General features: G+C 43.9%; 1 protein-coding gene across 2 annotated transcripts in view; it reads right to left on the bottom strand.

Moving 5' to 3' along the window:
• Nucleotides 1-5,410: 5,410 nt before the first annotated feature.
• The window catches only part of LOC143291564 (uncharacterized), a 13,573-nt gene continuing 1,635 nt past the window's right edge, over nucleotides 5,411-17,348 (bottom strand). Inside the window, exons 3-8 of one of the 2 annotated variants that reach the window (XM_076601476.1) lie at nucleotides 16,793-16,894; nucleotides 16,488-16,590; nucleotides 14,599-14,945; nucleotides 12,835-13,042; nucleotides 10,286-10,453; nucleotides 5,411-8,816 (exon numbers count right to left, since the gene is read on the bottom strand). In XM_076601476.1, coding sequence (XP_076457591.1) covers nucleotides 8,203-8,816; nucleotides 10,286-10,453; nucleotides 12,835-13,042; nucleotides 14,599-14,945; nucleotides 16,488-16,590; nucleotides 16,793-16,894 — 1,542 coding nt within the window. In that variant the 3' untranslated portion in view covers nucleotides 5,411-8,202. The remainder of the gene's footprint in view (nucleotides 8,817-10,285; nucleotides 10,454-12,834; nucleotides 13,043-14,598; nucleotides 14,946-16,487; nucleotides 16,591-16,792; nucleotides 16,895-17,348) is intronic. The other variant, XM_076601477.1, reaches the window with a different exon arrangement.

Raw genomic sequence — 17,348 nt, 5'->3', positions numbered from 1 at the left:
CAGTTCCAGACCTGGCGAGCCTAGCGGGGAGAAGTCTTTGTTTTGATGGTGGTGGGATCCGCTAGGCCGGCCACATTGGAACTCAACAAGGTGTGACCGGCCCACATGACTCAAACCCAACCCCTTCCAATGCTTGTGAGCTTGGAATATCGAACGTGGTTTTTATTATTTTCTGTCATAAGAAAGCTGTACAATGGCGTCATGTGTGGCGTCAAAGTGTAACCTACGTCAACTATTGTGTGTTCTTTCTTTAATTTAACGTCTTTTCACTGTGAGTGATATTAGACGTGTCGTGTGTGTGTGTGTGTGTGTGTGTAGATTATGAGAGTGTGGTGGGATGGTACTTAAAGGGGATATGCAGAGAAATGATAAGCTAGAACAACAGAATCAACAATTAGTGAATATGTGTGAAACAGCAATTAACAACGTCAACGAAGATAACAGAATTAGATATCGGAGGGTCGCGTCATAAAAACACCCCTGTTGGACAATGTAACTGGGATTCAGCAATTTCCAACAACAGTAATTGGTTAGACATTTTCTTTTACGTTTTGCTCGGAAAATTGTCTGACATTATGTGTGTGTGTTTTGGTGACAAGGCACAGTGATTTTAGACAGGTAACAAGTATAAAAACTCCACAACTCCACGTACAAAGGAGGTGAACCTACCAAGAAGGCCTAAAAAATATTTTATGCAAACTTTAAGTTGAAGAAAGTTATTATCAACAGCTTGACTTTTTTTTCCGGAAAGCTCGGTATAAAACTGAACCATATAATTTTCCTTTGTGTCGAAACCTGTAGTGAGGATAAAACTGGAAGACATTCTAAAGTCCACATACACTTCTTGGGCACTCTTCAATTGTACGCAAACGCCTGTTCTAAACCCTCAGTTTCTTCTTTCTCTTTCTCTCTTCAATCCACACACACGAGAACTTGGAGAATAGGTGGAGAGGAAGATCAAGTAAATAGTTCAAAGCTATGAGAATCGCAACAAGTTCAGCAATAAAATGCGACTGATTTTTTTACCAATATGGGTAGCATATAATTGTTCCATTTGAATTTTGCGCACGCGCGCGCGCATGTGTGTATATGTGTGTTCATATTATTGGGGTAAATAGTTCGAATGTGTGATCTTACAGCTGAAACGACAATATTAATAATTTTGGGTTGTCATTCTCCTGAAAAGCAGTAGGCCAACGCATGCCCATGCTAAAAATCCAAATGGGCTTTAAGTTGTTCCCAAGGTGGATGCGGTCTTTCTCTTGGTCAGCAGGTACTATTTCCGGACTGACGCCGGCTTTATCTAAAAGTCCCGTGCTATAAGTTCAAACAGCTGTTAAAGAGAAAACAGATTTTTCTCTTTTTTATGAATAATTGACACCAGATTTCAGCTTTGTTTCCTCTGCGGACCGCCCCCCCCCCCCTTTATATATATATATATATATATATATATATATATAAAACTTTTTAAAAAAAATTTTGCAAAGACATGTAATCAATATATAGAGATCAGTATGAACAAACAGTATAAACGAACAGTAACATCCAATAGAGAGGAAGAAAACAAAAAAGAAAAATATATTATAAAATAACAACAAAAAACAACAACATAAAAAAGATAAATAAAATACACACACACATATATAATTACTTGTCCAATCATTCAATCAATCAATGTTGGCACATTATTGATTGCAGTATGATGCTGGTTTAAGATGATATCAATAATAATGAGACCAGTTGTAACATAGCAATAGCGTCAACTATGTCAACTAGTACAGTAATGGTATCAAGGACGAGGCGAAAGCGAGTGGTAGCATTGTAGTATCATGATACGGAACAATGAGTATACCACTTCTACATTATTGGAAAGGAAAGCTTTACAGTTAATTACAAAAAATAATAATGATAATAATAATAAAGAACAACAACAAAACCACAAAAAAATTGCTAGTACAAGTGTTCTGCAGTGGATGCGAGTCCTCTGCCGGCCTCTGATCACGTCTTTCGCACATGCACGTTTTCAGAATTTATCAGTTCTCTGTATGAATCGAATGATGATGTATGAAATGGAACACCAAGAGCAAGCCGATAATGTATCCTATCCCTTGTAGTCTATACGAAGCAATTTGTTTCCTTGTGGTATTATGGTGCACTGAAAATATACATCTAGGTCATATAATAATTTAGAACGAATGAGCGATGTCGATAAATGTTTGGAAACGCGGTGAAATTACTCTCAGCTCTGCTTACCAATAATTTTTAACAGTAAATTTTGAATCGCTCTGGCTTCAGTAATTATTCACTCAATATGTTTATTCCAGGTAAGTTTCGAAGGGACGAATACTCCGAGAAATATTACTGTTTGCTGTCATTTGACAAATTCGTTTCCAAATTCAAATGTTGGCAATACGCGAGTGCTGATGCGGAAGTATAGTTTCAAGGCATCGTAGAATGCAGACTGACACACACTGCAGAAAGATCCACCTTGGGAAAAAAAAAGAAAAGAAAAGAAAGAAAGAAAGGAAAAAGAGGAAGCGCTGTGGCCGAATGGGTAAGGCGTTGGCCTTCTGTCTGACCCGTGGTCACCTGTGGTGAGGGTTCGAGACTCCTGTTTGGGCATGGCGTTCTACCCTTGGGAAAGGGGACTTCACTCCGAACTTCCTCACCCCATCCAGGTGTGCATGGGGCCCCACCTTCCGTTTGAGGAAGGTTCAAGCCACACAAGGGGAGGATGGGGCCCCGCCTTCCGTTTGAGGAAGGTTCAAGCCACACAAAGGGAGGGTGGGGCCCCGCCTTCCGTTTGAGGAAGGTTCAAGCTGCAGAAGGGGAGGATGGGGCCCCGCCTTCCGTTTGAGGAAGGTTCAAGCTGCAGAAGGGGAGGATGGGGCCCCGCCTTCCGTTTGAGGAAGGTTCAAGCTGCAGAAGGGGAGGATGGGGCCCCGCCTTCCGTTTGAGGAAGGTTCAAGCCCCAGAATGGGGAGGATGGGGCCCCGCCTTCCGTTTGAGGAAGGTTCAAGCCACACAAGGGGAGGATGGGGCCCCGCCTTCCGTTTGAGGAAGGTTCAAGCCCCAGAATGGGGAGGATGGGGCCCCGCCTTCCGTTTGAGGAAGGTTCAAGCTGCAGAAGGGGAGGATGGGGCCCCGCCTTCCGTTTGAGGAAGGTTCAAGCCACACAAGGGGAGGATGGGGCCCCGCCTTCCGTTTGAGGAAGGTTCAAGCCACAGTATGGGGAGGATGGGGCCCCACCTTCCGTCTGAGGAAGGTTCAAGTCACGGTATGGGGAGGATGGGGCCTCACCTTCCGTTTGAGGAAGGTTCAAGCCACACAAGGGGAGGATGGGGCCCCGCCTTCCGTTTGAGGAAGGTTCAAGCTGCAGAATGGGGAGGATGGGGCCCCGCCTTCCGTTTGAGGAAGGTTCAAGCTGCAGAAGGGGAGGGTGGGGCCCCGCCTTCCGTTTGAGGAAGGTTCAAGCCACACAAGGGGAGGATGGGGCCCCGCCTTCCTATGCCGAGCCCTGCCTGTGGATAGGAAATCACTGTCCCGATCATAGTAAAAAGTTAACCTTTTTTTCAACCTTAATTCATCTGGGTTTAGGCTCAACGCTCGGCTTATATCATGAATGGACATAAACTTACAGCAGGGCAGACTGCAGAGAGAGGGCTGTATCATCAATGGTTTTTCTACTGCAAAGGAAAGACATTTACAGCTTAGTCTTTTGTGAAGGACTGTGACTCTCAAACTAGAAGGCAAGACTGCACTGGCTCTTAGCGCTGCAGCCGTGGGGGCTAGCTGGCCTTTGGGAACGATCTCAACGCCATCTGTCCTAAAACCCTCTTGGCCGAGAGAGTGGAGATGTAATCCACTATAATCGAATTCTCGCCCAGACAGTCAGGACAGCAGATGCCTCCTCCTCTGTTCTGGTGGTCACAGTCGGATACCACTGACTGTCATAATACATCTGGATTTCTACAATATCACTACCAGTACCAGAAGCTAAAGGAGGCGTCACTGCGTTCAGACAAATCCATATACGCTACACCACATCTGCCAAGCAGACGCTTGAACAGCAGTGTAACCGAGTGTGCTTAGTCAGGCCTAGAGGAAAAAAAATTTTTTTGAAAAGTACAATGTGAGTCTGTTCTGGGGATCAAAATAATTATTCCATTTTTCAACCTGTGCTAAATGATATATAAACCGCAAGCTGGACCAATCTGCACTACTGAGTCAGATGATGATTAGGAAGATCGTGAAGCAATAAAAATGTCAAAATCAATAAAATGAGTGCCGTCACTCATCCCGGAGTGATCTCATTTCCAGTAGTCTAAAATCCGATTACGTATTTCTACTTGAACTTGTATGCTCCTTTTACACACACACACACACACACACACACAAACACACACATACACACATTCTAAAAGTTAGAATACAAGTTTTAAAGATATGAAGAGCCTACTGTTGTTGATACACACACACACACACACACACACAAACACACACACACTCACACACACACGCACACACACACACACACTCACACACACACTCACACACACAAACGCACACACACACAAACACACACACACACGGGAAGAGGGAGAGACAGAGAGAAGAAAAAGCAGACAATGAACCAATTTACACCTAAACCCACTGTACAAGCCGGTCTGGAAGGCTACGAACAGCCTAGGCTTGTTAATTAATGTATTACATGTTTGTTGTGACTCAGACTGTGTTCCTTTGGGTTATGTTTGAGTGCAGCTTCTCTTCATCCTGTGTTAGGTCTGGTGTATTCTAGGTTTTTGGGGTAACTATTTTATTTTTTTTTTACTTATCTATTTATTTATTCATTCATTCATTTATTCATTCATTTCATTTTCATCTTCCCGTCCAACACACACAGTTTGCAACAATGTCACACACTGACACAGTGATTATCACCCAAGTGGCGTTTCAGAAGAATGACTCACTGTCAAGGTGAATGAAAGTGATTTTTTTTTCCTGCTGCCCCATCATCTGCGCCATTTCAGTAGCATTACTCCCACACCGCTCATTTAGATTTCCCCGTACACGGTTCGTCTGCCACAGTTCCAGCGTCGGCAGTCTGCAGGAACCATTGATGTTAGGTCGCCAGGAGGCCGCACACCAGAGGAGACCCTGCACTGCTGCTGAGTCACTTCGGTGGTGTTCAGTGGTGCCTGTTCTGATTCAACGTACTTAGGACACCACCTACTAAGCCCCCTACTGAAAGTGATTACCTTGACTTTTAATAAGGTAATCAGCATGAAAATGCTGCATCAATACAATAACTATGTATGCATGCACACAAACACATATGCATGCACACATACACACACATGCATACACAAACATGCACATACACACACACACACACACAATACAGTAGAGTCGACCAATATTAAACTTTATTCTGCAATGCTGATATCTGGACAGTATGCTGACTACTCTGGATGGCAAATGTTCACATTCTCTAACAGTTTAACTAAACTTACAAAGGGAGACAAAGACAGTGACACTCAATACAAATCTACAGTGTCAGTGTCACTTGTATTAGCGTAATACTGCTGTCTGTGTTAGACAAGCACCTTCCTCTACTTTGAAAAATCTCAGATCTTCACAACTGCAAAGTATGTATCTACTACTATCCCAAAGTAGCGTGTCTGCTTGATGTGTGACATGTCTGTGCCTTCACTGATCATCATTTTAACAGGTAGAAGATCAAACGCATGTTAGGATTTTATCATCCATTTCAGTGCAAGTTGGGATCTGGAAACACTAACAACCCTGAAAACAAAACATGCCTGCTCAAACAGTATCAGTATCAGTAGCTCAAGGAGGCGTCACTGTGTTCGGTCAAATCCATATACGCTACACCACATCTGCCAAGCAGATGCCTGACCTGCAGCGTAACCCAACGCGCTTAGTCAGGCCTTGAGAAAAATAATAATAATAATAATAAATAAATAAAAATAAATACACAGACAAACAATGAAGTGAAAATGGTCAATTTCCGCTCGCAAGTATCTTGAACGATCTTGGTTTTACTTGAAAGAGCCACATGAACATGTAACATTGTGAATGAGGATGTAGACATTTTCCCTGAGCATGTACACTACTATGATTCTCCACACCATTGGTTTGTTTTGAGAAAGGAAGAAACTGCAGCTGTTGTCAACGCTCACTTCAACTTTCTCAACATCAGGCACTGCCTTTGTGGCAAGTTCCATCATGTCAATGAAGTTGAAATGCCCGACATGTATCAAAACCAACTTCACAGGCAACTGACAGGAAAGAAGAAAAAAAACTACTGGCGCTCTATTTTGCTGCAGTTAGTGTTACAACATGCTGGCCATGATAAGCGCAGCTTGATTCTTGTGCCTGCTGGGTCATTTTTATCTTATTATATTTTTTTCAAACAAATCTCATTTGCTTTATGCTGAACAACAGCAGCGATCTAATTTTTCAGTTTGAAACTGCAGTCATGATCGTTCTGCAAAAGCTCAAGACAAATTTGAAAAAATACAACAAAAAAACAAAAACCAGACCTTTTTGCGTGAGCAAGTGTAAAGAAAAACCAGTACATCTACTGTCCTGCAACCAGCTTGCCGCCACGTCAAAGGGTCAGTTCAAACCAGAATGCCTCACTGACCCGTGACTGATACAATACCTCTACCATCAGATGTTCATATCTTAATGCTGCTTTGTTGTTGTTGTTTTCCCTTGTATGTTTATAATGTACTGAGGTATGCCATTGTGTACTACTGAGTGTGTGTTGTTTGGAGGGGCAAGCAAACACCTAAAGCAGTGTGTGTTGTTTGGAGGGGCTAGCAAACACCTGAAGCAGTGTGTGTTGTTTGGAGGGACAAGCAAACACCTAAAGCAGTGTGTGTTGTTTGGAGGGGCTAGCAAACACCTAAAGCAGTGTGTGTTGTTTGGAGGGACTAGCAAACACCTAAAGCAGTGTGTGTTGTTTGGAGGGGCTAGCAAACACCTGAAGCAGTGTGTGTTGTTTGGAGGGGCTAGGAAACTCCTAAAGCAGTGTGTGTTGTTTGGAGGGGCAAGCAAACACCTAAAGCAGTGTGTGTTGTTTGGAGGGGCTAGGAAACTCCTAAAGCAGTGTGTGTTGTTTGGAGGGGCAAGCAAACACCTAAAGCAGTGTGTGTTGTTTGGAGGGACTAGCAAACACCTAAAGCAGTGTGTGTTGTTTGGAGGGGCTAGCAAACACCTAAAGCAGTGTGTGTTGTTTGGAGGGACAAGCAAACACCTAAAGCAGTGTGTGTTGTTTGGAGGGACAAGCAAACACCTAAAGCAGTGTGTGTTGTTTGGAGGGACAAGCAAACACCTGAAGCAGTGTGTGTTGTTTGGAGGGACTAGCAAACACCTGAAGCAGTGTGTGTTGTTTGGACGGGCTAGCAAACACCTGAAGCAGTGTGTGTTGTTTGGAGGGGCTAGCAAACACCTAAAGCAGTGTGTGTTGTTTGGAGGGGCTAGCAAACACCTAAAGCCCACTGTATGGGGTGTTTCCACCCTTAAAGTGCTCTCTCTTACTTTCCATTATTAATGATCATCACTAAAGTACTTACTTTCCATTATATATGATAATCACTAAAGCATTATCTTTTACTTTCCATTATATATGATCATTGCTAAAGCTCTATATTTTACTTTCCATTATATATGATCATCACGAAAGCACTATCTTTTACTTTCCATTATATATGATCATCACCAAAGCACTATCTTTTACTTTCCATTATATATGATCATCACTAAAGCACTACCTTTTACTTATTATAAATGATCATCACAATCAACACCAGAGTTTTCAACAACTCTCCACACATGAAACATACTTATACCCTGTTATATGCCAAGTGCAGTGGAGAGTTGCAAGATCCAGCAACAGAGCAAGATGCATGTTTAAAACGAACAACAGAACAAATACTCTTGACAGTGCGCGCGCACACACACACACACACACACACACACACAAATAGACACACATTCAGACACTTTAAGAAAATAACGCATGCACACAAAGCATTCACACTACACACACACACACAATATATATATAAACACATATACAAACTGAGAAAATAACACACACACACACACAGAGCACACACACACACACAAAGTCACATCCCTAGGTCCACCACCAGTACCACACCTCCCTCCCTACGCCAAAGACGGCCGGCCATTTCCCACCACCAGGGCTGTGGTGGCGACGGTCTCTGGATGCGGGGCCTGTCCGTGCCTCTGCATGTGCCGCTTGAGGGTCCTGGGGTACAGGAAGCGCTCCCCGCAGTGCTGGCAAGCGAAGGGCCGCTCCCCTGTGTGGATCCGCCGGTGGGCCTTGAGGCTGGACGACTGGGTGAAGGCCGCCTGGCACAGCTCACACACGTAGGGCCGCTCCCCCGTGTGCACCCGCTGGTGCCGCTTCAGCTGCGTGTAGCTGTTGAACAGCTTGCCGCAGTCGGCGCACTGCAGCACCTTGACCCTCCTCCCCTCCGCCTGTCCTCCCTCCCCCTCCCCCCGCGTGGTGTGCTTGCGGCGGTGCGCGGCCAGGGAGCCGGACTGCGTGTAGCGGGCGCCGCATGTCTCGCAGATGTAGGGCCGCTCCTTGGTGTGAGTGCGCCGGTGGCGGGTGAGGTGCGTGGACTCCACGAAGGCGGCGTGGCAGTCGGGGCAGTGGTAGGGCCTGATGCCCAGGTGGCGCCGGCGATGAGCGTACAGGTTGCTCTCCCCGCGGAACGTCTTGTCGCACTGGTCGCACGAGAATGGCTTCTCACCTGCCAGGGAACAACGACGATGACAATGACGACGATGAAAAACGAAATCAGTTTCATTAGGCTTTCTCATCTACCTTGGAACAATGACAACAACAACAAACTCATTGATAACAACAAACTAAATCAGTTAAAACACGCTTGTGAATGGCTTTTCACCTGCCAAGGAACAACGACAACAACAAATAAAATCAGTTCAGACAGGCAAGTAATACTCAAACATGCAAGAGAGAACAGAAGAAGCAATCAACAAAATAATGAGGAAATATAAGGACATTCTACAACAAACGAAAATTAGTTCAAACACACAAGGAATAAAAGAAGAAGAAAAAAAATCCAGACCAAATATTATAAGGAAATTCAACAACAATAATCAATGTTTTCACTGAAATTTTTAGCCAGTAACTTACAGCTGTTCAGAGGCTTTTAAACGACAACTGTGGATTTTCATAGTAAAAACCAAATAAAAATAAAAACAAAGAAATGCGAGAAAGCACTTTTTATTGTGGGCACCCCATCACATCAGCTGCAGTGCACTGCCAGAAATTCAGCATCATCCCCCCACCCCCCACTTCCCCACCCCACCCCCTCCCTGCAAGAAGAAAAGTGGGCATGTCGTCACGGGGTCCTCAATGTTTTGGTGAACCCTGTCTGATATGATAACAATATGTGACACAGCACGCCAAAACCCCGCTAAAGTCATGATTTCTCATTTTTGACATTTATGTATCTCAAGAAATGGAAAAAAAACAGAACTGATCTATAGTTTCTTTATTTCTATGATTTTTTTCTAAGTTGGTGTGCCTGAAAATAACAGAGAAATTGGCTCAGAAAAATCATACATTTGCTTGCTTGTAGCTTTAGAAAGAATTATCCTGAATATGTGTTTGGTGTCAAAAGATTTAGAATTAAACAAACTATAAATTTCTATAGGAAAAAAGCACGGGGAATTTCATATTTTCTCTCTGTACTCAAGCGAAGTCAAGAATGGAAAGTGGAAAGTGACGTCATGCCACGAGAGTGGCCAACGGCAACAGTGAATGTTCAAATGAGAGACAAAGGCCACATTTGTCTCTGAACTGAAAATATTTCCCGTAATGCTGATGAATCTTTTGATCTTCAGCTTTAGATACCAGATCAAAATAATTGCAGTCATCAAGTGTGTCATCGGCTGGCGTCTTTTCAGACAAGCCTGGAGTCAAATGCGCTGACGAATGTGTGCAGCCATACCAACAGCGCATGCACCTGAAAACATTAAAGATACTACAGTTTCAGACAATTGTGTGCTTAAATATTCATCAATATCAAAGAAAAGACTTCAAAGAAGTGAAATTTGTAAAGATCTCGATTTTCATTATCTTGACCCTCGATGAGGTGTTTTTGTGCATAGCTAAGAACAGCTGGCTGAGACTGTAGTCGGGGTTTTTTGCGTGCTGTGTCACGTATATACGGACAAAGAAAAGGGGGCCAACCTGTGTGCACTCTCCTGTGACGCTGGAGACTCTCCCGGGAGGAGAAGGCATCCCCACACTGGGTGCAGGTGAAGGGGACCTGGGCCTGGTGCTTCTGTCGATGGCGCTTCAGGGTGAACCATCGGATGAACCCCCGCCCGCAATCCTCACACCGGAACGGCCTCTCCCCTGCCAAGGAGTAAGGAAATCACACCTGAAGTAATGTGTGCATAGCATATGCATGCACGCACACACACACGCTCACACACACACACACACATATGCACAGGCACACGCTACATGCACATGTCAGTCTCACTGCCCATTCCAAATTTCTCTTTCCCGTTACATGTGTAAATATATATATATATATATATAGTCTGAGGGAGTTCTCATACATATACACACACACATGCCTATCCACAACTCCCTCCCAGTCTAAAATCACTTTCAGTGAATAGATATTTAATCAAAGACCAACACACACACACACACACACATAGGCTGAAAGAATGCAGAAATGTCACTAAATAAAGTCCAATGAACCACTAAACACACACACACACACATACACAACCAGAAGAAAAACACATCATCTGAAAAGAATTCTACACTGTTTTAACCCCTTGAGTACCCCTAAACAGAAATTTCCGTTTCCTCCCAGTGTGCAAAGTGTCTCAGGATGGGATATTCTGTCTGCCTCATTGTAGGAATTTTCAGAACAGAAAATCATTACATCCATGGGAAACTGTCATAATGGATGTATGATCATTTTCCTTTCAGAAAAGTATTGGTTACATACTTTCTTTTAGCAGTTTGCAGGCTACAATTTTTTTGTCTTTTTTTTGTCACAGAGCTTAAAATAGGCTTGGCCCTGAAAGGGTTAACTACTCAAATCATGTATATTCAAAGAGAGACAACATGCCTGAAAGGGTTAACTACTCAAATCATGTATGTTCAAAGAGAGACGACATGCCTGAAAGGGTTAACTACTCAAATCATGTCTGTTCAAAGAGAGACAGCAAGCCTGAAAGAATAACCTATAACATGGCTCTGGAATAAATCTGACATTTCCTTTCTAATGCATCCAAAGAGAGACACACAAAACTATGTTTGATGAGTTGGGTTGTCATTTTAAACACAGCAGTTCAAGCATAAATCATAACATTAACAGTCCAATATTAATAATAATGATAATAATAATTACTATAATAATGATGATGGTGATGATGATGGTGATAATAATAATAATAATAATAATAATAATAATGATAATGAAAGAGTGCAACACACACTGTATGTGTGACAGCTGACACCAAAATGAACGAAAAAATGTGTAAATCCAGAACAGTAATCTTTTAAATTTGATGATACAACAATGTCCTGTGTGTACCACACCACTTTGCATATGTAAAAGAACCCAAGGCAATAAACACAGTGTAGAGATGTTCCCTCTCCCCAGGGAGAGCAGCAGGACTTTCACACAGTATAGAGATGTTCCCTCTCCCCAGGGAGAGCAGCGGGACTTTCACACAGTATAGAGATGTTCCCTCTCCCCAGGGAGAGCAGCGGGACTTTCACACAGTGTAGAGATGTTCCCTCTCCCCAGGGAGAGCAGCCTGACTTTCACACAGTGTGGAGATGTTCCCTCTCCCCAGGGAGAGCAGCGGGACTTTCACACAGTATAGAGATGTTCCCTCTCCCCAGGGAGAGCAGCCTGACTTTCACACAGTGTAGAGATGTTCCCTCTCCCCAGGGAGAGCAGCCTGACTTTCACACAGTGTAGAGATGTTCCCTCTCCCCAGGGAGAGCAGCCGGACTTTCACACACTGTGGAGATGTTCCCTCTCCCCAGGGAGAGCAGCCTGACTTTCACACACTGTGGAGATGTTCCCTCTCCCCAGGGAGAGCAGCCTGACTTTCACACACTGTAGAGATGTTCCCTCTCCCCAGGGAGAGCAGCCTGACTTTCACACACTGGGGAGAGGTGATGACACCTGACTGTAGGACAACACCTGCGTGATGACACCTGACTGTAGGACAACACCTGCGTGATGACACCTGACTGTAGGACAACACCTGCGTGATGACACCTGACTGTAGGACAACACCTGCGTGATGACACCTGACTGTAGGACAACACCTGTGTGATGACACCTGACTGTAGGACAACACCTGCATGATGACACCTGACTGTAGGACAACACCTGCGTGATGACACCTGACTGTAGGACAACCCTCACCTGCGTGATGACACCTGACTGTAGGACAACACCTGCGTGATGACACCTGACTGTAGGACAACACCTGTGTGATGACACCTGACTGTAGGACAACACCTGCGTGATGACACCTGACTGTAGGACAACCCTCACCTGCGTGATGACACCTGACTGTAGGACAACACCTGCGTGATGACACCTGACTGTAGGACAACACCTGTGTGATGACACCTGACTGTAGGACAACACCTGCGTGATGACACCTGACTGTAGGACAACACCTGCATGATGACACCTGACTGTAGGACAACACCTGCGTGATGACACCTGACTGTAGGACAACCCTCACCTGTGTGCTGACGGCGGTGCAGCTTCAGGTTGTACTGGCAGACGAAGCCCTGGCCGCAGTCCTCGCACAGGAAAGGTTTGTGCCCAACATGGGTGCTGAGGTGTGCCCGGCACTGCTCCTCGCTGACGTAGGCCCTGAAGCACACGCCACACCCGTAGGGCTTGTCCGCACAGGTCGTGCTCACGACCACCGCCCCTCTCTGCTGCACCTGCCTCATCATCATCATCATCATCATCACACACACACACACACATCATCATCATCATCATCATCATCATCATCATCATCATCATCATCATCACACACACACACACACACACACACACACACACACACACACATCATCATCATCATCATCATCATCATCACACACACACACACATCATCATCATCATCATCATCATCATCATCATCATCATCATCATCACACACACACATCATCATCATCATCATCATCATCATCACACACACACACACATCATCATCATCATCATCATCATCATCACACACACACACACACATCATCATCATCATCATCATCATCATCATCATCACACACACACATCATCATCATCATCATCATCACACACACACACACATCATCATCATCATCATCATCATCACACACACACACACACACACACACACATCATCATCATCATCATCATCATCATCATCATCATCACACACACACATATGCACATCATCATCATCATCATCATCACATACACACACACATCATCATCATCATCATCATCATCATCATCATCACACACACACATCATCATCATCATCATCATCATCACACACACACACATATGCACATCATCATCATCATCATCATCACATACACACACACATCATCATCATCATCACACACATCATCATCATCATCATACACATCATCATCATCACACACACACACACATATGCACATCATCATCATCATCATCACACACACACACACACACATCATCATCATCATCATCACACACACACACATCATCATCATCATCATCACACACACACACACATCATCATCATCACACACACATATGCACATCATCATCATCACACATTCCACTCACAACATACCACACAACATGTTCCACTCACAACACACACACACAACACATGTTCCACTCACAACACACACACAACACATGTTCCACTCACAACACACACATAATGTTCCACTCAAAACACACACATAACACATCTTCCACTCACAACACACACACAACACATGTTCCACTCACAACACACACACAACACATGTTCCACTCACAACACACACACAACACATGTTCCACTCACAACACACACATAACACATGTTCCACTCACAACACACACACACAACACATGTTCCACTCACAACACACACACACAACACATGTTCCACTCACAACACACACACAACACATGTTCCACTCACAACACACACATAACACATGTTCCACTCACAACACACACACAACACATGTTCCACTCACAACACACACGTAACACATGTTCCACTCACAACACACACACAACACGTTCCACTCACAACACACACATAACACATGTTCCACTCACAACAAACACACAACACATGTTCCACTCACAACACGCACACATGTTCCACTCACAACACACACACAACACATGTTCCACTCACAACACACATGTTCCACTCACAACACACACACATGTTCCACTCACAACACATATATAACACATGTTCCACTCACAACACACACACAACACATGTTCCACTCACAACAGAGCGTTGGCTGGCAGAGCCACAGTCCTGACTGCTGGCCGACAGCGAGGCCGCCCCTGCGGCCTTTGACCTCCCACCCTGCGCAGGCTCCCTAACTCCTGCCAACAACAGTGGCTCCACGCTCTCTGCCTCCTCAAACTTGACCGGAACGGAGAAGTCGTTATCATCATTATCATCATTGTCGTCATCTTCCTCCCCTTCAGTGTTGCCCCCTCCTTCGTCATCATCGATGATGTTATCACCATCGTCCCCTTCGCTGCTGTTGCTTCTGTTTTCTTCTTGTTGGCTGCCCAGGAGCGTGTTCGGGTCTAGGGTGGTGAGCGTCGGACAGCTGTTCGTTGCCTCTGAAGACAGAGAACAATGCATGGTTGGGAGGAAGTGGGGGTGAGGAGGTGTGGGGTGGGGGTGGGGGGGAGGGAGTGACTGATTTTTGAAACGTTGAACATTTAGTGGCCAGGAGTGCATCTTCTTCAAACCAAATCATAGTAAAATAAAAGGTTGTTATTTTCTAGGCACATCAGAGTGGCCAGGGGTGCATCTTCTTCAAACCAAATCATAGTAAAATAAAGGGTTGTTATTTTCTAGGCACATCAGAGTGGCCAGGGGTGCATCTTCTTCAAACCAAATCATAGTAAAATAAAGGGTTGTTATTTTCTAGGCACATCAGAGTGGGGACTTTGTGGTTTTCTCCCTGTTTGGGTCAAAACACACCTGAACCATGTCAAATGGATGCAAACAAGGCCTACTACAAGGACAAGATGGGAGGACAGAAAATGGACTGGGCCCTGCCTTCCCCATGCAAGAACCCAAGACACAATTTGTATTTGTATTTCTAGTTGTATTTCTTTTCATCACAACAATTTCTCTGCGTGAAATTCGGGGTGCTCTCCCCAGGGAGAGCGTGTCGCTATACTACAGCGACACCCTTTTTTAAATATATATATTATTTCCTGCTTGCAGTTTTATTTGTTTTTCCTATTTTTCCTATCAAAGTGGATTTTTCTTCAGAATTTTGCCAGGAACAACCCTTTTGTTGCCGTGGGTTCTTTTATGTGCGCTAAGTGCATGTTGCACACAGGACCTCAGTTTATCGTCTCATCCGAATGACTAGCTCCCAGATCACCACTCAAGGTCTAGTGGAGGGGGAGAAAGTATCGGTGGCTGAGCCGTGATTCGAACCAGCGCGTTCAGATTCTCTCGCTTCCTAGACGGACGCGTTACCTCAAGGCCATCACTCATAATGTATGTGAATTCACTTTATTTATCATTTGACTATTCCTTTAGTTATTCATTTATTTATCAATTCATTCATTTTCATTCTCTATTCCTTTATTTATTCATTTATTTATCAATTCATTCATTTTCATTCTCTGAGTGGAAGAATATCTACTTATTTGTTCATTTATTTATTCATCTATTCACTCACTCACTCATTCATTCATTCATCTATCTATCTTTCTATTCATTCATTCATTATATATCATTATTATCCATTTATCATTTATCTATTCGTTTATTTATTCATTTATTCATTCATTTTCATTCTCTGAGTGGAAGAGTTTATTTATCTATTTGTTCATTTATCTATTCATTCATTCATCCATCCATCCATCCATCTATCTATCTATCTATTTATTCATTCATCATATATTATCTATTCATTATTTATCTATTCGTTTATCTATTTATTTATTCCTTTATTTATTCATTCATTCATTTTCATTCTCTGAGTGGAAGAGTTTATTTATTCATCTATTTACTCATCTATTTATTCATTCAGTCAGTCATTTATCTATGCCTATCAACCTCTCTCTCTATCTGTCTCTCTCTATCTACCTATCTATCATTCCTTTTCACTGTGAGTGTGGAGGACAGTCTGGCCTCACCAGGCTCCCTTGCAGAGCGTGGCCTCAGTTCTGCTGGGCTCCCAGCTGGCCAGTCCAGCTGCACTGAGGGACAGGCGGTGTGAGGCAGTGCGTCATCATCCGTCTGAAATGACACCACACAACCACCACTGTCAGGCCGTCGTCATGACTGCGACACAACCATAACCACCACCACCACTGTAACACAGCTATCATGACTGTAACATCACCACCTTGAGTGGTGGCCCGGATGCTTTCATCCAGATGAGACAAACTGAGGTCCTGTAAGCAGCATGCACTTGGCACATGTACCTAAAAGAACCCACCGCAACAAAGGAGTTGTCCCTGGCAAAATTCTGTTTTGGGCCGGTCTCTGAATGCTGCCCAAGGAGTGCTTCAGGGTGGACTGACTGAGTTCTTCCACTGTTCTGCAAGAGTGAAATCAGTTGTGACAATACAATACAATACAATATTTCACATGCAAGCCAACTGTTCCCAGCCATATTCCACATTCTGTATCTATAACGGCCGAGTTCTCTGTGGTATGAGGACCAGTCTCTAGAGACTGCAAGAACTGTACTTCCCCACCTGACTTTGTCAGCATGTCAGCATGATGCTCTCATCTTCCAGATCTGAACTGATTTGGACATTTTCAAAAAACTATTTCATTTTCATTGTAATCAGAATGGAGAAGGAATGTTGGTTAAAAGATAAAATTGGTCTTGTACATTGCTGGAATGAGGTGCAAGGCCAGGTATTAACCAGATTCATAAGTGACAGACTTTGATTGCTTGAAAATGTGGTACAGAAACTGCATGCTGTATCAGTGTATGCATGATATATGTGTGGTATGTAGCATGTAGGGTTTGTGTGTGTGTGTGT

This window comes from Babylonia areolata, chromosome 17 (genome assembly GCF_041734735.1).
Source record: "Babylonia areolata isolate BAREFJ2019XMU chromosome 17, ASM4173473v1, whole genome shotgun sequence".
NCBI classification, from domain to species: Eukaryota; Metazoa; Mollusca; class Gastropoda; order Neogastropoda; family Buccinidae; genus Babylonia; species Babylonia areolata.
This window is presented reverse-complemented; position numbering and strand designations above follow the sequence as displayed.